General features: G+C 38.3%; 2 protein-coding genes across 4 annotated transcripts in view; both read left to right on the top strand.

The window, feature by feature from the left end:
* The first annotated feature begins 325 nt into the window (after positions 1–325).
* On the top strand, positions 326–15189 carry rorca (RAR-related orphan receptor C a). Its single transcript, XM_073818794.1, has 10 exons — positions 326–652; positions 5644–5729; positions 6591–6732; positions 6955–7410; positions 8064–8185; positions 8451–8583; positions 9115–9222; positions 9566–9676; positions 10886–10998; positions 12308–15189. The coding sequence occupies exons 1-10, from the start codon at positions 646–648 to the stop codon at positions 12467–12469; spliced, it is 1440 nt and encodes a 479-aa protein (XP_073674895.1). The 5' UTR covers positions 326–645; the 3' UTR covers positions 12470–15189.
* Positions 15190–17187: 1998 nt separating this feature from the next.
* sh3gl1b (SH3-domain GRB2-like 1b) overlaps positions 17188–24371 on the top strand; it is a 31909-nt gene continuing 24725 nt past the window's right edge. For all 3 annotated transcript variants that reach the window (XM_073818952.1, XM_073818953.1, XM_073818954.1), the window contains exon 1: positions 17188–17540. In XM_073818952.1, coding sequence (XP_073675053.1) covers positions 17496–17540 — 45 coding nt within the window. In that variant the 5' untranslated portion in view covers positions 17188–17495. The remainder of the gene's footprint in view (positions 17541–24371) is intronic.

The raw sequence follows: 24371 nt of genomic DNA on the forward strand, positions 1-24371 counted from the left end.
ACTTTTCACCTTTTTCTGACTCTTTATCACTGGGTGAAATTGTGTTGAAAGAGTAAGGCACATTCATTTGGTTCTGTGAGGAAGGAAAAAAAACACAGATTTTTTTTTTTTCAACAGGCGCTGCCTGTGTTATAATCGCAAACAATCGCAGCCGCAGGAACCGCGAGCCCGCGAGAGATTCCCACGATACTGTTGTGGTGACACACTGCCACACTTTCCCACGCGCGCTCGGGCTCTGGCACACGGATCCTCCTTAAAGCGCATGGCCGACTGCGAGTGCGCGCGCCGCTGCCTGGGGGCACGAGGCGGGCCAGTGGAGCGAGATCATGTGAGAGTCCACGCGCCGAAAGTAGGTTAGACTACAGAGAAGCACAGACGCAGAGAGAGGGAAAGAGAGGAGGGCATCATTTTATTGCATAGCGGATAGTGCGCGCATATACGCAGGGAAAAAAAGCGTGAGCGGAATTTACTCTGAACAACCGGATGAGAAGAGCAAGTAGGCTGTGCAATAACTTATGAGGTTTAGTGCTGGTTTTCTCACAACTGGTCTGTTTTGGAGTTTTTAGAATTTTATTGAGCTTTACTTTCGGCGCTCTTCAAATGTACTGGAGTTATATTATCGTTCGCAGATAATACAGCAACAAAATGAGAGGTAAGTAAAAGAAAAAAATGCATTTGTATTAACAAAATATAAACAATATTATCTAATGATTGAAACAAAACTGTCACTTTGACAGTGGAAATCGTGATTGGATTTCGTTTGATGGTGCACGACCTGCGCAAAGTCTTAACCAAAGTAAAGAGCGTCAAGCGCGGAAAAACATCGCTCAGATAATCTGCAACTGTTTGGTTGTTTGTAACATTATGTTATATGTTTCGTTACAACTTTGACAGCTTTTGGCCACTCACACATATACAGAAAATAACCAGTACACGGAAATGATAAACTTTGCATAGCTCTGTTTTGTTTCTTCGCCTGCAAGCGTGAAAGGGAAGCGACGAACGTCATGTAGGAAATGTCTCATGTGTTGCCATGTCCGCTTTTTATAAGCCACTTTGGGATCGTTTTTCGTCTTTTTCTTTCATAAAGTCTCTTCTAAATATGACTAGTTGATGTAAGGCGTGTAGTCGCGCATGTACATATGTAAACACGCATTCTTTCATAAAGATAGGTGGCTAGTTGGATGTGTGAAACATTTTAATGGATATAATTATTGAAATGACGTGCTTTGCAGCAAGTTGCAATTTAGACTATTTTACTAGAATGAATCAGTTGTTCAAATATTTTCTGCATTATTTGCATTATATTGTGACAAAAAAAAAAAGCCAAAGGTTGTTTTGTTAAGCCAAGTTGCAAATGTTTTTATCAAACCAGATAGTTTTTCTTGCGATGTTTGGCAACACTCATCTCACTGTAGTTACTGTTAACTGCCACTAAGCGAACATCATTATGTAAGAGTCGAACAGCATTTTTGAAAATGCTTTTATTTATGTAAAATAGTTAATAAGCAATCAACAGTGGGTGCTATTGTTTTAACTTTGTTTACTTAATATAAAGTTCAAATACAGCGTTGTGGTCGTGCGCAAAGTTGATATGCCTTTGGTCACGTATGTGTAAGCCCTTAACCGCCATGTTGAACTTGAGCTTTGCTGGATGTTTGTGTCTTTATCGTGATAAAGCTTATCAATAAGTTCAGGGGAGACTCTCAACATCTCAGTAATCTTTGTGAGCTGTTGGGGCACAGGGAGTGGGGGTGTATCTGGTGCGCTCTGCGTGTTGTTGTTTTTCAGTCTCAGCATGGCCGCCGGTGTGACAGAGTCTATCTGCTCCATTGACCTACTTCTGTCATTGAGGATTACACAGTAGTTACAGCACTCAGAGATCAGGACGAGAAGTGACCACTTTCAGGATCGGTTTATTGTTTTCCTTATTGGCTTCTTATTTTTAACCTTTACCCAGAGCTGAATCTCGGCATTAAAAACAGTGATGGCAAAGGGACGTTGAACCAGAAGGAAACAGCGCCTCCTTTGGTGCAAAGACTTAACATCAAGTGCTCAGTCAAGCTTAGTTGCCTGTGATTCAGTTTATGTCATAATAATTTTGCATTTTTCAATTAGTGGCTGTATTTATGCTTTTGCAACTAATGTTACTGACAATTTCACAGAATGTCCTAAATAGGAACTACAGTAATAGTAAAAAATGTGATTACATGAGCAGTGGATATTCAGTGCATTTCTTTTGACATTGTACATGATCCCAAAGAAAGGCAGTCTTCTGTATGCAGAAAGCTGTAGCCTGTAAGCCACCATGGCTTTAAAGACTTAAGCAATGAGCAGTCTATAAATGAATGCTGAGCAGCTTAATGCAGTGGCACTTTGACACCTGCCCATGAAGTTTCCATTCATTTAAACCACATCTTAAACCCAGGCAGTGGGAGAATGTGACCAGCTGCTTAAACTGTGAGGGATTACATTTTCTTTTTCAACAACAGTTCAAGTTTTCAAGTGTCTTTTTTTTCTCAGAGTAATTCTTAACAAATGCATCATAATTGTTGCACACCTAAGGCGTATTCTCAGTTTTACTTTAGTTAATAGATCTTGAATAAAGAACCAAGCCTTTTAGTAATATGAAGATTAACTTTTTTGTTTTACATTTTTCCTTCATGAATCATTATTAATGATGAAAATAATGACCGAACAATGTTTAACTCTTAGTATTTTTATGCAAATGTATCTAATTTATTTTAGATTTAATATATAAAACCACAAGATGGGAAAATGGGACTTTTATGCATGTGTTTGTGCTTTTATTGTTCCCTAATCCCAGCAGGCATCAAGATAATTAATGCCCATCAAGAGTCACCTTACACTCCCTATCAGCTCATGTTTTTCAACTTGGTGTTGTTACTTATACCAAAGAATTACTCAATCCCTCTGTGCATATTTAAAGACTCTTGTGGTGTCATTCCACCATCTCAGTTTACTTAGTATAGGTAGGTCACTTTTAACTCATGTGGGAGAGGAAAAATCATTACAGCTGACCACAAACGTCTTGGAAATCTCAAGTACAAGTAAGCGGATGCAAATTGCACCCTGTTTGCATGAGATCAAAGCAAGCTTGCTGGTGATGAGACAGAGCAGACTTCAAAATTGTCTCTTATATAAACCGCGCGCACAAATCTCACACAAGTTGGGTTAGTTATACACTGTGCTATGCAAAAGCAAGATAAACAGGACCTTTAGACTTTGCCGAACCAAGTTGTTTGATTATGTGAGATAAGGTCAAAGTCTCTGAATTTATGTTGGGTTTTTTCCCAACATCACTCTGTGAAACTGCTGACTGGTATTTGATGGACTGACACACTGACTAACTGACATAGAGTGGCCTAGAGAGAGGAGATAAGAAGAGCTAGATTACTAACCCCAGCTTGCCCGATAAACATAGCACTCTAATAAATCTCCTCTTAATTAGTTTTTCGGCAGTCTGGCTGCGTTTGCCTCCGGCTTCTACAGCAGTGTACGAATCGGTTAATCAAACAAGAGCTGTTTGCTATACTTTTGATTTGACTAAGTGTTTATGGCTTAAAATGTTATGAGTAATGGCTTTTTAACGTATTAAACTAAGTATTAAAGGGAGATGTTTGTCTTCCAGACATCTTGTTAGTAATTCTGTCAGCCCTTAATTTGTGAATTTACCATAATTCAGTGATAGTGTGTTGTCTCTTGCCGTTACTGTTTGGTGAGTCATACTTTCATGTAGGCAGTGCGGTTTGCTTTTACCTGACATTTTGCAATGTGATATTCCCCATATGAAAGGTTTTGTTTTGCGTTATGAATGTGTATGTATATAACTAGACATCAGATGCATCGTATGGTAAAACCAAGGCTTTTTAAAAGTCAACCTCCAACCACCGTGCACAGCAGTCGTAACTTAAAAATAGTTTTATGTAAGAGCTACGAGACAGCTGGGACTGTGCTCAAATTTTTGACAGGCTGCCACATGTTGAGGGCAAGTGTAAGTTACAGAGCTCTTAAATGAGTGTACTGTAGATATTCCAAATGTGCAAAAGTCCTATATCACTCTAAGGCCATTACATAAAATCCATCTCTTGGTCATGTGTCTCTGATTAAAAAAAAAAAGAAAAAAAAGTTGCTTATACAGGCATACAAGTTTTCCTGATAATACAATGGTTTTGATTTTTGTGGTTCCACCTTAAGCATGCCAGGAAAAAAAAAAAAAAAAAAAATTTAATCAGATTACAGCGCTTGCGAGGCTACCGCACAAGCGCCTCCCTCGGCTCAGTAGGAAAGTGTGTCAGTAGAACAGCTCAGCCACATAGCCTGACCGTGCTACGCAGGTGAGTGGCATGTGAGCGGACGAGTCAGAATCCAAGCCACGCTGTCACGAGCCAATGGGAAAGTGGGAGGGGAGGGATAAAGGAATGCTCGTCATTGCGTTGCTAGGGTGATCTCCTCTGAATGAGTGTGTTCATGGAATGTAGCCAGACAGCAGTTATATAACACACAGAGGGTGGGGGCCAGGGGCTCAGAATGGGGTAGAAGGAAAGAGAGCGAGCGAAAAAGACCGAATATGTTCCATTTGGTAATTCCACTGACATATTGCATTATGGAATAAATTTGATTTTCTTTCTCAATTCTTTGAAAAGTGCTTTCGCAGATTGTGTTTATCAACCCAGCTTCTGGAAACATCAAGCAGACATGTCTCTTGTTCCCTCTTCGACCCCTCCAACTCTTCAAACTCCATTTCTCAAATGTGACGCACACATCAACAAGCATTCGGGCCGAAGCGTGTATCTCGGGACGGCTGGTTCCCTGTCACTACACATTAGTCGTCACTTATGATATTGCGTCATTGCGCAAAACATATTGATGACATTTCCTACACTCCGTTCACCTGAAAGGACCTTTGTTGGGATCCATCCTGTGCCATTTGACTCATCAAACTTCTTAACCAAAAAAAATGCACTTGACCTGCTATTTAAGGATAGCGCTTCAACTTGTATAAACAGTTTAATGAAAAGAACAGCTTGTTTTGATGGGATATAGAGGAACTGCGTGTGCAGGTGTAGGTGTATATACTGTTGTTTGGTTCTAAGGAATTTTTTGCGTTCAAAGGTTCTATTCATGAACCTGCAGCTGTTTATAATTCCCATACAGAGCATCACAATCCGCTTAATTCCAGCTCAACTGTGCCAAGCAGAGAGCGAGCTCTGTTTATAAAGCTGTTTTTGATTCTGTGGTCCAAGGACTTGTGTTATTATGTCATCCTGAGTTGAGTCTTTGAATATGAGCTGTAGCACTTAAACCTTCTCTTTAGCTGTGTTTTAGTTGTGCATTGTACGTATTGAAGGAACACGACATTGGCAAAGTTTCCACGTCCCTGTGAGAGTCACACCAGACCTTCGGGCTCTGTGCCGCCCTATATTTATTTTTTGTTATCGAACGATTGCTCAAAGATCAATAGGTCAAACAAAGAACACTGGCGTAGTTTGCTTTAGAGCTGTAATGTAGATAGCGGATGGCTTTTAATGCTTTATGAGTCAGGATTTTTCTATTAGCTGTGTATGTGTATGATCAAAAACAACTCTGGGCTAATGTTTCAACCATTTCTCCCTCTCCTAGCACAAATCGAAGTAATCCCATGCAAGATTTGCGGGGACAAGTCATCGGGCATCCACTATGGGGTGATCACTTGTGAAGGCTGCAAGGTAAGCGAGCATCCTTTCGATCAGTTAACCTTCATTTCTTCTCAAGGTTTAAAGGGACAGCACACCGAAAATGACAATTTTATGATCATTTCCTCACCCTCATGTTGTTCCAAACATGTATGTTCTGATTTTCTGTGTAGATACTTAAAAATGTTTGTCCACACAGTGAAAGTCAATGGGGTCCAAAACTTTGAAAACCACTTTATTGTATGGACAAACAACAATGAAATATTTTTTTATAAAACATTGTTTTCTGCAGAAAAAGAACATCATACTGCTTTGTAACAACAGGGTGAGTAAATGGTTACAGAGTTTTTTTTTCCGCTTGGTTTAAAGGTTTCTGTCAAACTGTTTACCCCCAAATGCGCCATTCGCTTCAGATAAAAAATAAAATAAACAGTGTTAAAGTATCCAAGACTTGGAGTTAGAGCACCTTGTAGTTACACCCTGGTGACGTCTTCAGACTGTACCCTGAAACAGTAAACAATACAGCCTCTTTATCTGATTGGCTTTCTGACGAGTCAGAAATCTCAGTCAGCTTGTATTCGACCACAGGACACACAATGTGTGCCAGATCTGATCTAATGTTTCAGACTCCTGCCGGAAAATCTTTGCCAAATGACATTACTCCACATTACTCAACCATGTTTTCGAACCATCATGGATTGCACATGGCATTAATAAATGATCATATAATTGCACTGGTGGCTGAAACCATACAGCTAGTCCTTGAGATTTTTGTACTTTGAAAAAGTGAGGTTTTAGAGTTAATTGACCTTTGATTTACAGTACACAGAGAAAATGGAAATGCAGCCTTGTCTTGACCTCTGTTTTCTTTTTTCCCTTTTTTCATTCATCAAGGGCTTCTTCCGCCGAAGTCAGCAAAACAATGCGATATACTCCTGCTCCAGGCAGAGGAACTGCCTTATTGACCGAACCAATCGCAACCGCTGCCAACACTGCCGCCTGCAAAAGTGTTTGGCACTGGGCATGAGCCGTGATGGTGAGTCTAATCTTACGCAAGAGCGCATTTCCTACTGGAAGTTGTATTTAACGCAGCTGTGGTCACAGCGTGAATATAAGGACTTCATGTAGACACTGGCCAAAGAAACACAGCCAGGCTTGAAAGTGGTTTTAGTTTAGATCTTCCCCCGTGTGTTTTTAGCTTGCTTTTCGGTTCTAACGACTTTTTTCTTTTCTTTCCACACCCTTCTTTTCTCTCCAGCGGTGAAGTTTGGACGCATGTCAAAAAAGCAGCGCGACAGCCTCTACGCCGAGGTTCAGAAGCACCAGCAGTCCCAGGAGCGGGCAGGGGGATTGGGCAACAGTGTATCCGGCCATGCTGGTGACGAGATCGGGGAGAACAGCACCAACCACGGCCGGGCCTACAGTCGTGGCTCCAGCACCACACTAAGTGACCTGGATGACATAACCACGCTACCAGACGGTCTCCTGTTTGATCTGCCACTCACACCGGAGGAAGCTGCTGACTACTGTAGCCTAGAGCTGCTGGGAGGAAGCGGTGGGAGCAGTTCGTCTTCCCAGAGTTCTCCTGAGTCGAACAGTCAGGAGTTTGGTGACATGACACACATCAAACACGAGTACCAGACCCTGCACGAGATGGGACTTTACAGTCGCTCATTACTTAACCCACCTGAAGGCTGTTCCTTGATGGAAATTGGTTAGTATGCTTTGATAATAGGAATGTATTTATATTATATTATATTACATTATATACATTCAGAAGTTTTGGGTTGGTAGTTTTTAAAATGTTCTTGAAAGAAGTCTCTTATGTTCTCTAAGATTATTTATTCAATCAAACAAACTATCCAAAGTGGTAATGCTTTCCACTATTATTACAATTTAAAATGGCTGTTTTGTATTGTATATTGCAAAGCTGAATTTTCAGCAACCATTACATTAGTCTTCAGTTTCACGTGGTCATTTGACATTGTAACAGGCTGATTTGGTGCTCAAAAAACGACTTATTTTTTTAAATGAATTGGAAATGTAAAAAAACAATAATTTATAAATGCAGCCTTATTCACATTATTAGTGTTTTTAATTTAAATTTTAAGTGAGCAATTTAAAAATTAACAGTTTAATATTTTTGTAAGAACCATAAAGAATAGCATTTATTTGTAAAGTATTTTCTTTAAACAAAAATAATAAGAAAATAAATAATCTGACTGACCTCAGAACTTTTGAACTGTAGTTTATAAATTTTACTAAATATATATATTTTTATACTTTCTAATTATTTGTACGTAATTATGGATAATCAGTACATTTTTACACTATTTTCTCTAAATAAATGATGTATGTTTCCTTTAGAACGGATAACACAGAATGTGGTAAAATCCCATATCGAGACAAGTCAGTACAGCACAGAAGAGCTGAAAAGATTTGTTTGGACCCTCTACACACCTGAGGAGATGCGCGTCACCCAAAACAAGGTACCTATAACAAACTGCCAATGAGATGCAGAGTACTTTTTAATACCATGGGGTGTAACAGCATGTACGATATGTATGTTGTAATCCAAGCAATTACCCAACCTTACATTCCACGTTAGTGAATCACACAGAATACAATCATTCCTGTTCTAATTTTTTAAGAGCTTAATTAAAAGTAGAATAAAAAGTACGTCAAATGCACATCATAATTGCAAATAATCAGTATTTGGGTGGACGAGTCATAACGTATATTTCTTCATCCCAGTCCACAGAGATGATGTGGCAGCAGTGTGCAGTGCACATCACGAACGCCATCCAGTATGTGGTGGAGTTTGCCAAGCGCATCTCTGGATTCATGGACTTGTGTCAAAATGACCAGATTATCCTTCTCAAAGCAGGTCAGCATCAACTCGTCAACTGTTCTCCACATTAGTGAATACCTGCAATAAATACATTTTAAGTACCTTGTTTAACCCTTCTAATACGGTATATTTATTTACAGTATGACAGTTGTATATTAGTTTAGACCATATGTATTCTCTGATTCTGTTCTGACAATGGCTCTTTTGTCGTTTTCTCTCGTCCTTTTCCCCCTGCTTGTGTCCTCCCTTTGTGCACTGTCTGGTGTGCCTTATACCCAAATTGTTATTTAAATGAAAACAAAAAACACTACTGTTCTTTTTTTTCCTTTCTCTTTAAAACAACCATCATTGCCATTCAATTGAATGTCGACATCACTATTAATTTGTCAAAATGATGACTGTTTTAATGTATCCTCAATTTGAAAACATTTTGTAATTTTTGCAATTAAATCCCACTTTTTTTGTTTGTTTTCCTGTGTGTGTGCATCGTGGAGCATTCGTTTGCCTCTCTCTTCCTTCTTTCCTGCCTTTCCTTTGTCCATCTTCTATGTGGCGCTGCCCATCCAGGCTGCCTAGACGTGCTGTTGATCCGAATGTGTCGGGCCTACAACCCCATCAACAACACGCTGTTGTTCGACGGAAAGTTCGCAAGCCCGCAGCTCTTTAAAGCTCTCGGTGAGTTTCTTCCCTAGACCGTTCACATGATTTAGCATCCTGTAGCGTTTCAAAGGGCATGTTGTGTACTTGTATGCAATTGGTACAAAGGTACACCAAGTGCAGTAAAATCATATGATTAAGTCACGGTTACTCTTTATATAGACCTAAACAAACATCTATTGAAATGGAAAAACAGGTCAATTAAAATCTTTCCAGGTCAATTGAATGATTGCTAAAATTGGCTGAGTTTCCATTTGTTTGCCTCTTCTTGTTTTGTGGGTCAAATTACAGCATTGTAAATTTTTTACAGCTCATAGTAAATTTTTCTGTTATATTTCATCTGTTTTTTTCCTGTCTGTAGGTTGTGATGATCTGGTGGCTGCTGTGTTTGAGATGGCTAAAACCCTCAGTCGGCTACAGCTTTCTGACGAGGAGATGGCTTTGTTTACCGCCACTGTGCTTCTGTCTCCAGGTAGTTTTACTGTAACATTAGTTTTAAGTAATCTTTAAAGGTCCCATATTGTAGACATTTCTGGAGGTTTATTTTAGTTGTTGATGTCCTTAAGAATATATATTTGCGGTATAAGTGCCAAAATCCATCTCAATATATTTTTACAGCTCCTTTTTTAGGAGCTCTGTCAAAACAGGTCGATTTTGGCCCATCTAATTAATATTCATGAGCCTCTCTTCTGATTGGCCAGTTGTTTTCTGAGTGACGCACAGCCAGGCCAGTCACAGGTAACTACGGTCATGTATCGTTGTAGCTGAACCCAGAGCCATAGAGAGAGGCTAGCTTGTTGATACTCAACAGGATATTTCAGAATGATCATTAATGTTTTTTCTTTTTCAAACACCGAATGCAGTAAGCTACATAACTGTTGCTTTAGTAAAGCACCTTTCACAATGCCCGCTGATTCTGGAAAATTACGGGAACGAGTGCTGTGTGAACAAAAGCCAGAACCATAAAGGCAGTGTTGTAGTGATTGATGCACGTTATCATGCGACTCTTCATGACGAAAAAATACGTGCAAAGTGGAATGAAGCGGCGATCGGGCATCCAAACGTCACATGTCTTTATGGGTTGTGTGTAAAGCACGCACAGATTCCGGAAAACAACTGTGAATGAACCAAATCAAACAATTCCGGAACAAATCATGGGAAACATTATCCGTGTATTTACCGGAATCGCTGTGTGAAAGAGGCTGAAGTTGACGTGCCACTGGTCTCTTATATTCACGTTGTTTTGAAGCCTGTGCAATGATGTAGTTTCGACATCTATCGACTGAACAGGGTTTTCTAGATTAGTTTCCGTGTTGTTGTTGCTTAGCAATGTTATGGACACGATGTTGTCTGGGTTTGACAAAAGGAGGGTGGGACGTGATTGGTGCTCGGGGTGGTGACTGAAGGTGGTGACTGAGTAGATCGGACGTCACATCGTTACGGAAGTCACAGCGGCTCGTGAAAAGGAACAGCTACTTTAAGCAGGCTGTGTGCAGTTTACTGTGGATTGACTGTTTTGAAACTCATATGGTAGTTACATAGCCCCTAGACCTCAGTTATCATGAAAAAAGCCAGGAAATTTCGATTTTGACAATATGGGACTTTTAACACTGTTAGCAGTGTTTTCAAAGGATACATAACCAGACATTAGAGTTTACTCTTCCACTTGTTTATTTCACAGACCGACCTTGGTTGACAGATGCTCAGAAGGTGCAGAAACTTCAGGAGAAGGTCTATGTTGCATTGCAACACTGTCTTCATAAAAGTGGCGCCGATGAGGAGAAACTGGCAAAGGTACTGAGAATTTTATTTTTTTTAATGGATGATCAATAGGTTGACACTCTCACATCTGTTAAAGGTAAAAAAAAATCTGGGCTGTCAAAATAAACATATGCAATTAATAAATATATTTATGTTACTCTTATTTTTATGCTGTTCACACGCTTAATAAAACAGTTAAAATGTCAAATTGAATAAGTTCTGTCTGAATTCTAAAAACTGATCAAAACCTTGAGTTGAGTATGGATGTAAGAGTTCACCCATGCAAAAGTCCTGTTTGCCAGTGAATAATATAAACAGCTGTATTTTATTATAGATATTACAATAATCGATGTAATGTGTTAGCAGTTTTTTATAAATCAAACCCAGACATCATTTGGATTCTTTGTATGGTGAAGATTAACCTCATTTTGTGCAAATTAGTTTTTTATAAACTTCTAAATCGTAGTGTATATTATTATTATTCCTGAAATTCATTAAAAAGGACCCAAATGCATTAACTTTTCATGAACATATACATTAGAATATTGAATATTTAATCATTTCAATCAATCAATCATGTTAAATAATATTATTAATGTTTAAAAGTTTTTGAACAGTAAGGCTCTTTTGCTCACCAAGCCTGCATTTATTTGATCCAAAATATAGCAAAAACTGCAACATTTTGAAATAGTTTTACTATTTTTGTTTTACTTACCCTGTTAAAATAACTGTTTTCTATTTGAATATATTTTAAAATGTAATTTATTCCTGGGATTTCAAAGCTGAATTTTTAAAATCATTACTCCAGTCACATGATCCTTTTGTAACAAATGTTTTTTGATCAATTTAAAGATTCTAAATAAAAGTATTAATTTCTATAAACCAAATCAAATATACGACTCTTCTTTTGAATCTTTTGAGTGGTGTAGTGTATTATTTTACGAAAGCTTTTTATTTGGGATAAATGCTGATCATTGGATCTTTCTATTCATCAAAGGATCCTGAAAAAATATGTACTCTACTAATATTGATAATAATAATACTAATAAAATGTTTCTGAAGAGCAAATCAGCATATTACAATGATTTCTGAAGTATCATGTGCCACTGAAGACTGCCGTAATGATGCTTATAAATTTAGCTTTGATCACAGGAATAAATTATTAATAACAGAAAACAGTTCTTTTAAATAGTAGCAATATTTCAAAATGTTTTTGCAGGCTTGGTAAGCAGAAGAAACTTCTTTAAAACACATTAAAAATCTTACTGTTCAAAAACTTTTGACTGGTAGTGTAAATAAGAAAATGTTACAACTGTCTTTTCTTTTTCTATCGACTCAACAGATGGTGTCCAAGTTGCCCATGATGAAGTCTATTTGCAACCTCCATATTGATAAGCTGGAGTTTTTCCGTCTCCTTCACCCAGAAACAGCCTACAACTTCCCTGCTCTCTACAGAGAGGTTTTCTGCAGCGAGATCTCCTTCCCAGACTCCACTGAGGGCTAACATTCATTGAAGTGTCAAACTGACTCTGATGAGAGACAGAGAGAGGAAGAGACATTTAAAGAAAGGCAGGGAATGAAAATAGGAGGAGGCAGATGGATATGTGTTTGAGAAAAACCAGCAACACACTGACAATCTTGCACGTTACACTTTAGAACTCCATCTATAACCTCCCTCCTGATGGAGTGACCCAGGACCCAGATTTCTTAGATGACGCTGTTAAATATCAGCAGTCATTTAAGGTTACTCATGCTACCTACATATAGTGACTCAAACGGAGTAAATGATGTATATTTAATTCAAACCTGGAGCTCAGATTTCCCTAAAAAATGTATCTGAGTACTCTTAGGAAGAGAACTATGAATGTAACCCACCTAACATGTGGCAAAGCCTCAGGATTAAGACAGAATGTATTATGTATTCCTGCCCCATATCTAAAACAAGCTCTTAAGGCTTGGTTTCTGTAAATGAACAGTTTCGATGCAAAACTGTTTAAAGGGACCAATGCACACACACCTGAGGTTGCGAATGCCACATGAGCACCTTCACTTTTACAAACTCAACACTAACGCACATCCCACACGTGCATGTGGTGTGTCTTTTGAGCTCTTCATTTTTGCATATAAATTTCAAATATGCAATTAAACTAATGAAAACCTCATCCTTATTACCCTTTCCCACGCAAATGCCACTTGGATAAAGATATTAGATATTTTGATTTCCTCGTTTGATCGGAAACCACATGTATGTAGAGCGACAGATGTATTTGAGAATATATTTATAAACAGAGCCTGTACATAGCATATGTAGGCAAAGATAGAAAGTTGCACCTTAGAGCAAATGTTCTCAAGCCCTTTCAAAGACTTTCCCAACCACTGGGAATTCTGGGCTGGAGTTGGAATGACATGCTGGTTTTGAAAGCTTTAGATTTAGATGCAGGTGGGCGGCACTTAAATACTCCACGAAGAGCAGGACTTTGCTGTCGCCCCACATCAGATGGCGAAAAGACAATGCCACTATGAGACTTTCCGAAGTGTAGCAAACCACTCACATGGAGCAAGGCCTCTGGAGAATGCAAAGAACATGGAAGGAAGTGGATGGAAGGAACTTTATGTTTTTAGAGACAACGGACAACCTGAGCTCGCCGTCAGTCATGAGGACACCGCAGAGATGTCGTACTTCAGACTTGAGGAAAAGTGGATTCACAGGCCATACCTCATGTTTGCATTGTGTCCAATGTGGAGATCAGTGTTGTGTTGCTGTGACTTTTTTTTTTTTTCTCCCAGTCATCCATTTATCCTTTGTGTTCACTATTGGTCGACAGAACCATCAGCTACCCCCCTGAGTTAGGGAATATTATGGTTAGTTTATGTTCTGAAACTTTGCGGTTCAACCCGAAGGAGAAAAATCTACTATCAGCCTTCATTCTTCAGAGGCAGGAAGTCCAGATTGGTCTCAGGGGAGATTTAGGAGTGGCCCAGAAACCGGAATACAAACTAAAGCCCAAAGCAGGGCTTTTCAAAACCCTTTAGTACCCAGCTTTGTAAGATTACAGGGTATGAAAGATGTTTCGAATGATTGATAAGTATCAGCGTCCAGTTTTCTGAGACTTAACAAGCTCGCCTGATGCTTTATTTTTTGCACTGCTGGAACGGTGCCTAACTATATTTTCTTGTAAGATTTTATATGCTATATTACACGTTTTCTGGGTGTTTAACACCGTATCATAGTGTCTGCCTGTGCAATAGTCAGTCTTTCCATTTTTAGTATTGACAGCCTTCACAAGCCAAGGATCTCCTTGGATTTCATGAGCACTCCAGCTCGGATCGTTTAACACCCCCTTGCTAAGTTCTGTCTGCGCTTTTTCGTTTTATTTTTTTTACACTTGTCTAACTTAAGTTGACGTGTGAAGGTGGAGAAAGATTGTAACAAAGTGCAAATGCTTTGCAAAAACCATTTCGAGTTTTAGACGATGTATTTTTGTGGAGTGTAATTCGCAGCCCTTCAAACTGCCGCAAGCGTCCGGTTCGTCCTTGAGGCTAGTTCTGGAAGTGTGCGTTTACATCTACACTCAGTCACTCAGGGAGATAGCTGGGTTCTCTGTCCTAAAATGTCTTCTTCAGTTAGCCTAGCAAGACACCTTGCACCAAAAATAGAAGACCTTAAACCTTGATCACTGTGTACGGTAACTTTTCTTGTGAATGTTAATTGCAGAAGTATCAAAGAATTTTACCCCTGTCTTATATCAGTGCTATTGGTGGACTTTTTCAAGTTTGACTTGCTTAAAATAAAAAAGAATAGGATCAAAACGATAAGGTATATAGATATATAAGGATGAATTTAATCTTTAAATCTAGTGTTGTGTTTTTTACTTGTTTATTTTTGTGATATTTTCTTTCTTCACTTCTGTCCTCTTCTGTAACATTTTCTCACCCATGTAGTGTCATCCTTTGTCTTGAAGAATTAAAATCCTATTTTTTTAAAGAGCATTTTTAAGCAGAAAATCCCCTATAAGAGTCCTCATTCTTTGCCATGGTCCTTCTGTGGTTGTTTCAGTTGTTAACTTTATTTTTAAGCAAATAAATCATATTATAGATTTTAAGGAATATAATTTATGGTATATTATGGATACAGAGAATAAAACAAACACATTAAGAGTTATTGTTGTACAATGAGGATTAAACACATGGATTCCAGAATGTAATAAAGGTCTTTTTACTTTATACTGAGTGTTTTGTGACTACTAATTTTTTTCCATTAGGGTTTATTTCAAGGTAAAATGCATTCCAAAAAAATAAATCCCCAAACTTGCAATATCAATATTTAGAAGGGGGAGAAAAGTGTAAATATTATAATATAAAAATGTATATCTACAGTTGAGGTCAAAAGTATACATACACCTTGCAGAATTTGCAAAATGTTAATTAGTTTTACCAAAATAAGAGGGATCATACAAAATATGTTATTGTTTATTTAGTACTGACATGAATAAGATATTTCACATTAAAGATGTTTACATATAGTCCACAAGATAAAATAGTTGAATTTATAAAAATGACCCTGTCCAAAAGTTTACATACACTTGTTTGTTTGTTTAATGACAGTTCATGAGTCCCTTGTTTGTCCTGGACAGTTAAACTGCCTGCTGTTCTTCAGAAAAATCCTTTAGGTCCCACAAATTCTTTGGTTTTCCAACATTGTGTATTTGAACCCTTTCCAACAATGACTGTATGATTTTGAGATCCATCTTTTCACACTGAGGACAACTGAGGGACTCATATGCAGCTATTACAGAAGGTTCAAACACTCACTGATGCTCCAGAAGGAAACACAATACATTAAGATCCGTGGGGTGAAAACTTTTTGAATTTGAAGATCTGGGTAAATTGGGTAAAACTTATTTTGTCTTCTGGGAAACATATAAAAGTATCTTCTGTAGCCTCTGAAGGGCAGTACTAAATGAAAAAAAGACTATATTTAGGCAAATTAAGAAAAATGTACACATCTTCATTCTGTTCAAAAGTTTTAACTCCTGGCTCTTAAAAAACACAGCTGTGGGTCATTCAGGTAACAACACAGTATTAAGAATCAAAGGGATTTAAACTTTTGAATGGGGTCATTTTTTATAAATTCAACCATTATTTTCTCTTGTGAACTATATGTAAACTATTTTTATTTGAAATATCTTATGCATGGCAGTGCTACATAAACAATAAAATGCATTTTGTATAATCCCTCTTATTTTGGTTAAAATAATTAACATTTTGCAGATTCTGAAGGGGGGGGGGGGGGTGAAAACTTTTGACCTCAACTGTATAGGCCTATAGCTTACTGCTCAATGTTTTGGGTGTAGTAGATGTATTATTATTTTTTAAAATAATCATTTTATTTAACAAAGAAGCATTACATTGATTAAAAATGAGTGTTAAAACTTACATTATTACAAAAATGTATATTTCAAATGAATGATGTTCTTAACTTTTCATTGAAGAATAATACATGTTAAGTTACACAATCACTTAACTGTAATAATAAGAAATGTTTGAGCACCAAATGAGCATGTAAGTCTAATTTCTAAAGATTTATGAAAATTTCATTTTGTCCTTAAAAACATCCACCTTATTGTTCAACCTTATTCTCATGGGCGAGACTTCTGTATTGTAGGAAATAACGAGAAGATTAACAACCTGCAGTAAACTAAAACTGTTTACACTACAAACCAGTCTTTACTGGTTCACATTAAAACCATACGGTAAAACACCCTGATTTGCAATACCAAGCAGCAAAAAAGATGTTTTGTACAGCTAAAGTTTTAAATAGCTAGACCGGAAGCTAGACTCAGAAAATTTACAAATGCTCTTACGGGAAAATTGGGTGGATATAAAAATACATTTTCCACAAATATAATGGAAAACATTTATTTTAAATGATAATAATATTTTATAATATTACTGTTTTTACTATTTGTGATCAAATAAATGCAGTCTTGATGAGCATAAAAGATATAAAACATTCGTAGTTCGGTTACTGCTGTTAATATAGCTTTAGTTCGCTAACAAACGAGAAGAGTTTTTGTAGAACTCCACTAAAATAGACATCTGGCTCCATCATCTGGTCAATAGAAGCAGTTGCGCTGTGGGTGCAGCAGTGCATTTCCTGAGCGGTAGCGGACGCTGTTGTCCCGCTTCCAGTCCCTTCTCCGCTCGCACAAGGAATGTGCTTGCGTTGCGCAGGAAACCGCTAGTTTCTCAAGACTTACAAATGCGGTGGATGCACAGTTAACCGTATTGAAGTCTCAATTTAGTAGAAAGCCACGAGAAGAACATTTAACAACATAGTTTAAGAAAACCTTTCCCAGCAGCCACCTGGAGTATTTTTTGTGGAGCGGGTGTCGTTTATCGTTTATCTGAGGACTTGAGTTTTATATTTCACTCAGCGACCGTTGACTTTTGTCACACTGTTGTGTCAGTATTAAAAACCTACTTTTCAAGTCTTTCTTTCGTCGAGAAAAGAGGATTACGCTTTGAAGATGTCCGTGGCGGGCTTGAAGAAGCAGTTTTACAAAGCCAGCCAGGTTTGCGAGTTACTTTTTTTCCCTGTTGTTTTCTTCCATTGAACCGCAATGCTGTGCCAATTAGCTTAGCCTGCTAACGCTGCGCTAAACTTCACTCCGCTATTCTGCACTTTAAAAGTGTTTTGTCTGTTTTTCTTCTATCTGTATTTAACTCTTTCTGAACGTTTACAATGATAAACCGTACTGTTGTTTAAATGTCATATCTCTGTAGAGTTATAAACTGCTTGCTTTATGTTATTTATTGTCGGTCTTGTCCTAACTTGGAGTCATTGCAATGTTTAATATTTCTGACAGCTTTCACTGGCCATAAATAGTCCGCGTCACTTTATGGGAGCGTTTACACCTAATTAGTGGTTACAATGTGTTAAAAATATGCATAAGGGTGTCTGTTTTCTTTTAGCTTGGCATTTGCAATACAACGCCCCCGGTCCTTACTATATCACTCCATTTGCCACGTTTACTGCAGTAAAATGAACGATTTGGCACCGAGCATCCTCATGCTCTACTCGTGAATTAGGGTTGTTTTAAAATATAAGCGTATGCAAATTGTACATAGAAATATATAAATAATACACTGCAGCATCAGGTTTACCCTGTATTACCGCAGTTTCCTTCGATGGCAGCTGTTGGACAATCATGTTTTGTTTGTATCTCGCTGGTTTCTATGGTTCACACTTTATGCTGGCAAAATGTAGTTGGAAAATGTGGCTTACAGCACTGGCTTTCGTTTTGAGCAAAATTCAGTCATCAGTGGGTTAAAGAAACCTGCCTGTGATTAAATAAGCAACATTTGGGTTAGTCCTGCTATGCAGTACCTTCTAAGCTCTTTTAGAAATAAATTTGTGTAGAAATATATTGCTCATAGGATATGTTTTTTTTTTTTTTTAAGATTTATAGCTTTCCATTGATGTATGTTTTGTTAGGATAGGACAATATTTGGCCGAGATACAACTATTTGAAAATCTGGAAAATGAGGGTGCAAAAAAAAAAAAATCTAAATATTGAGAAAATCGTCTTTAAAGTTGTCCAAATGAAGTTCTTAGCAATGCATATTGCAAATCAAAAATTAAGTTTTGATATATTTACAGTAGGAAATATCCTCAAATATCTTTACTTTATAACCCAATGATGATGGCATAAAAGAAAAATTGATAATTTTGACCGATTTTATTGGCTATTGCTACTGGTTTTGTGGTCCAGGCTCACATATGTCAATGTGTTGTATTTGTATAAAAGGGTATGGCAATGTTTTAAACATTTTTGGGTCAAGGTACTTCAAATATATTTAACTGATTATTTACACAATGGCTAGTATATGAATATAAAATACCGTAAATATGAGAATTCCTACACAGATGAACATAATTTATCTTTGTTCAAATATGAACTGTTATACCAATCTCTGTCACTTTGTCCAAAGGATTGAGGCAAAGCAACTACAACCACAAAACATGACAAATTTATCACTGGTCACTAGTTGCATCTTACAAAAGACTAACAGGATGGAAAGTGAAATTGAAAACATATAAAAAAAAAAAAAAAACTTTAAATAATTAGTCACAAGAACACATTTTGATTAATACTTTGATTATAGTGAGGAAAGAAGAAGAAACACCTGAAATCTTTTTAATAATTTTTTTCCACTATTTTCATGTAATTGTCAAATTATGGTTAAAAAAACTGCTTGATGTGCATCATTTTCTAATTGGGAGTTTAATATATTAAACAATATGCGACCCTGGACCGCAAAACCAGTCAAATTTATACATCATCTGAAGCCTGAATAAATAATAAATGGCCGAGATACAACTACTTAAAAATCTTGAGATATTGAGAAAATCTTCTTTAAAGTTGTCCAAATTAAGTTCTTAGCAATGCATATTACTAATCAAAAATTAAGTTTTGATATATTTACAGTAGGAAATTTACGAAATATCTTCATAGAACATGATCTTTACTTAAAGGTTGTATCAGCGATTTCTAGCCTGAAACATAAAGTGTCAATTTCAGCTGACCTTTCTTCACGATCCGCTCGCTGCCTGCCCCATAAATTGTCTGTGAAAAAAACACGTCTCGCTGGTCAGCCTAGGGTCCGAGATATGCCAAAAAAAACAATCGGCGCTATCAACTATTCCACAGATAAACAAACAGTGTTCCAACCAATCAGCGTCATGGGTTTGGTGTTGTGGACTTTCGTACTGGTGCAGGGATGTGAGGGAGGCGGAGCGAAAGTCCACAACACCAAACCCTTGACGCTGATTGGTTGGAACACTGTTTGTTTATGTGTGGAAAGGTTGGTAGTGCCGATTGTTTTTTTGGCATATCTCGGACCCTAGGCTGACCAGAGAGACGCGGTTTTTTCACAGACAATTTATGGGGCAGGCAGCGAGCGGATCGTGAAGAAAGGTCAGCTGAAATTGACACTTTATGTTTTAGGCTAGAAATCGCTGATACAACCTTTAATATCCTAATGATTTTTGGCATAAAAGAAAAATCAATCATTTTGACCCATACAAGGTATTTTTGGCTGCTGATACAAATATACCCGTGCTGCTTAAGACTGGTTTTGTGGTATACGGTCACATATATTAATACATATGACAGAAGCATGAAAGTGTATTGCATAACAGCAATAACTTCAACAAATCTTTTAGAGAAAGCACTTTTCTGGTCAGTTACATCTAAACAAAATTATATCCACCTAGTTAAGCTGAATATTGTCTTACAATAATGGTAAAAGTGAAACAGAATGCTATATGTGCGTGGGCTTGCAGCAGGAAGTGTGTTAGCTTAAAATGTGCCAAAAGTCTCACTTTGACCCTGTGAAGACAATCAAATGTGTTATCATGACAACCTCCTCTTGATTTTGGCTGCGCTTGGGTTGTTGTGAGAAGGTTCTTTGTCTGTGGTTTACAGTGTAATTAACTCAAGACTTAATGTGTTTTTTTTGTCAATTTGTTAGTTTCTCGTTGCCAGCGGTTGTTTTCCAAAGGGTACATGAGCACAGATGTAGGGGAAGCAGCGCATCTCTTTCCCTGTTCGCTGATCTCAGCAGGAAGGGACAATCGGTTGCCCAATTTCCTGTTAGGAACATGTTCAGATCCCCAGTGGGGGGTTTACATGAGTGGAGGAATACAGCAGGGCAAAAGAAAATGGCCAGCGTTTGGGCCTGAGAGGCGGATGAATCATGCAACACTAAGGGGGGTTGCTGTGCTCTCTCTCCCGCTCTGCCTGGCTCTTTTTATTGGACTGCAATGCTGCAGCAAGCCCATGCCAGCATTCCACAGTAATCAATACTTGACACAGGCTGGACACCATGCCAAAAGACATACTCTGACACCAGTCACACCCTCAGTCCAGCCTTCCTCTTGGTGTGCTGTCCGGAGAACTGTTTTGAGGTTGTTGTTTTTTAATGTACACACCAGGGAATGTTTTTCGTTTAGCTTTTTTTCTGAGCAGAAACAGAGTTTTTTGCACTCTGGGTTTCTGCAGCCTTGTTTCCAAATGGTAATGGTTAGAACTAAATAAAATCATCAGAATTTAAACTGACATGATAGATAATGCATCTTACCACAGCACAGCCTTTGTGGTATAGAATGTGGCGTGCTTGCTGCAGTGTGCACTGCACAGGAACAGGGTTTTAAATGCTTAACTTGGCTAATATACGATAATTGCCTATAATAAATCGACTGCCAAAAGAACAAAGCTGTAATCCATGGATAAATACAATATTTTTAGGTTGTGTTTTCTTCTCCATAGAAATCTATTAAAGTAACTGTGAAATTGACTCACTCATCCTGAGGCCATCAAAGATGTATGTTTGTTTCTTCTTTGCAACAGATTTGGGAGGAATTTAGCATTTCGTCACTTGCTCACCAATGGATCCTCTGCAGTGAATGGGTGCCGCCAGAATGAGAGTTTATACAGCTAATAAAAACGTAATAATTCACATGACTCCAGTCCATCAGCTAATGCCTTTGGAAGTGAAAAGCTTTTTATTATATTTTTAACTTCAAACCGCTGCTACTGGCTGAAATACGAGTCCTCTACCCATAATATTGCTTTCTCCAGTTCTCTCCTGAATCAGAAGAGAAATTCACAAATCAAGTACCATTTACAAGCGAAAGTAGTTCAAAACAGTTCTAAACAAATATTGTTGGTGCAGAGCCCCGCACTGCAGCCTGAGCCCGATGGGCCCTGACTTATTTACGCCCCTAGGGTCAGGCCTTAAGCCAATTTTTACGTCATAGCTCAAACATGGGCCGGGCTTCGGGTCTGTTTTAGGCTTCTCCTTATTTTTATATTTTAGACATCCATCAATTATGGTGATGAAAAATATTTGCCGCGCTGGTGGAAACAACACGAGACCATGCTACCGGCACTGTCAAGAGTGGCTTGGATGGTGTCTACTGTCCCCGCCAGCAGCAGCAACGAGCGCGTCAGTTTTGCGTTCTAGCACACCCAAAAGGCTAAAGCTTGCTGCAAAGCACCAGCAAAAGTAATGACAAAGAATGTGTCAGGGGGAAATACTAAGGAGATATTTAAATTCCTCACGCCATCTCCTCATTGGATGTGCCTTTAGAGAGAAATGCATCTTTACAGATTACATAATGAAGGAGTTTTTGTTTTTGATGTAAATGATTTCATTTTTAAAAAGTAATTGAAAGCTTTCTGTAGATATATTTTTCTTGTCTAGTGGGCTATTCGGTTCATCATTAAGAAGCAATTCTGTTCAAAGAGATTGAGACATAGAAAGCGCATCCTGTTTGTTTTCTTTATTTTATAAAAGCACAACATTTTGTTGATATTGTGAGTGCACACAAATAAACATAGAGCCTTTACATTTCCGATTGATGTATTACTCTTACCTTTGAATGACGCCATATTTTAAGTTGTTTCCAAGTAAGCGCACTATAGCTTCCAGTCTCCCCACAAATGATTGAATTTGCATCTAACAGCACACATTTTTGTAGGTTAAACGTTTAAAACTAACATTGTGATATGCTTGAACTGTTTAATATCTATAGATTTTATTTTAGGCAAGTCCTGATTATTTGAGAAGGCTAAATTGATCCAACATAGGCTATGATCGCTGGCCGCTTGGTCATTACTTTAAAAATCAAAAACTTACATTTGTGACCCTGGACCACAAAACCAGTCTTAAGTCGCTGGGGTATATTTGTAGCAATAGCCAAAAATACATTGTATGGGTCAAAATTATTGATTTTTCTTTTATGTCAAAAATCATTAGGAAATTAAGTAAAGGTCATGTTACACAGATTTTTTGTAAAATTCCTGCTGTGATTTTTTTGCACCCTTAGATTCCAGATTTTCAAATAGATGTATCTCGGCCAAATATTGTCCAAACTATACATCAATAGAAAGCTTATTTATTGAGCTTTCATATGATGTATATATCTCAGTTTTGTAAAATTTTACCTTATGACTGGTTTTGTGGTCCAGGGTCACATTTTACAATCAAAAAATGCTCCAAATGTTTTTTCTAAATTAACTTAAAAAAACAAAACAAAATATAAGCAATTTGCCATCACATACAAAATTGAACTTTTTAATAGCTGTAACAGTATAAAGCCCGGGACACGCCAACCAACTAGCGTCGACGAAAGCCGACCATCTTGTCGCCTCTAGTCGGCTGCGTCTGCGGGCATCTGGGCAATTAAACTGAGCTTGAACACACCGAACTGACGACACCCGACTACAAACTAGAAGGTGCTTTCTGCGCATGCGTGAGGAGATATACCGTTGCGTACCTGCAGATGGCAGTAGTAGTAGTCTGCATAACGTTTTTCCGTTATTTCGTACAGCGCTGGCCTGTCTTGGATCAAATTGATCAGCTCGTCTTCAATAGCTTCGTTCCACACAGCCATAGTTGGTTTCGAATTGTGCGAATTGCGAAATGCTGACAGCGAGCCGGTTCCCTCTTGACTCCTTCCTTTGCTTGTTACGTCACTTCACGTTCAAGTCCTCCACGCGCTCTGATTCGATGTCAGAGCGCTCTCTTTCCCAGACGGCCCCGACAAGCCCGACGGCGATTCAACATGTTGAATCGGGCAAACTTTGGCCGACGCGAGCCCGACGAAAGCTGACGAGAGCCGACGTGCGGAACACACCGAACCGACGCGCTTCACCGACGCCCACCAACTGCCCGACGAGGTCAGACGGCCGATCGTCGGCTTGGTGTGTCCCGGCCTTAAGAGGGGGATGGGCTCAGGCCGGAGTCGAGCCAAGAATTCTGATAAACTGTCAGACAAGGGCTGGACTAGGACCTAAGTGTTTTGGACTAGGGCCAGGCTAGGGCCTGTATATGAGGCCCGTGTAGGGCTCAATGTTGGTGGTTTTTGATGTGACAGGACAACTGGGGAGGAAGCGTTATTATAGATTACATCTTAAAGAATTAGTTCACTCCAGAATTAACTCACTTTACTCACCCCATGTCATCCAAAATGTGCATGTCTTTCTTTTTTCATTCGAAAAGAAATGAAGGTTTTTGAAGAAAACATTCCAGGATTTTTCTCCATATAATGGACTTCATTGGGAGTCAGCGTGTTAAAAATCCAAATTGTAGTTTCATTGCAGCTTCAAATCTACACAATCCCAGATAAGGGGGTCTTATCTAGTAAAACAATCTGTCATTTTCTAAAAAAAAAAAAACTAAACAAATTCATATACTTTTTAACCACAAATGCTTGTCTTGCACTTGCTCTGAAATGCACCTTCACGATTTCACGCATTATGTAGTCATATTGGAAAGGTCACGTGTGACGTAAGTGGGAGTACAACTCAGAGTTTACAAAGCGAACATACTAAAAA

This window comes from Garra rufa, chromosome 15, assembly GCF_049309525.1.
Source record: "Garra rufa chromosome 15, GarRuf1.0, whole genome shotgun sequence".
NCBI lineage: Eukaryota > Metazoa > Chordata > Actinopteri > Cypriniformes > Cyprinidae > Garra > Garra rufa.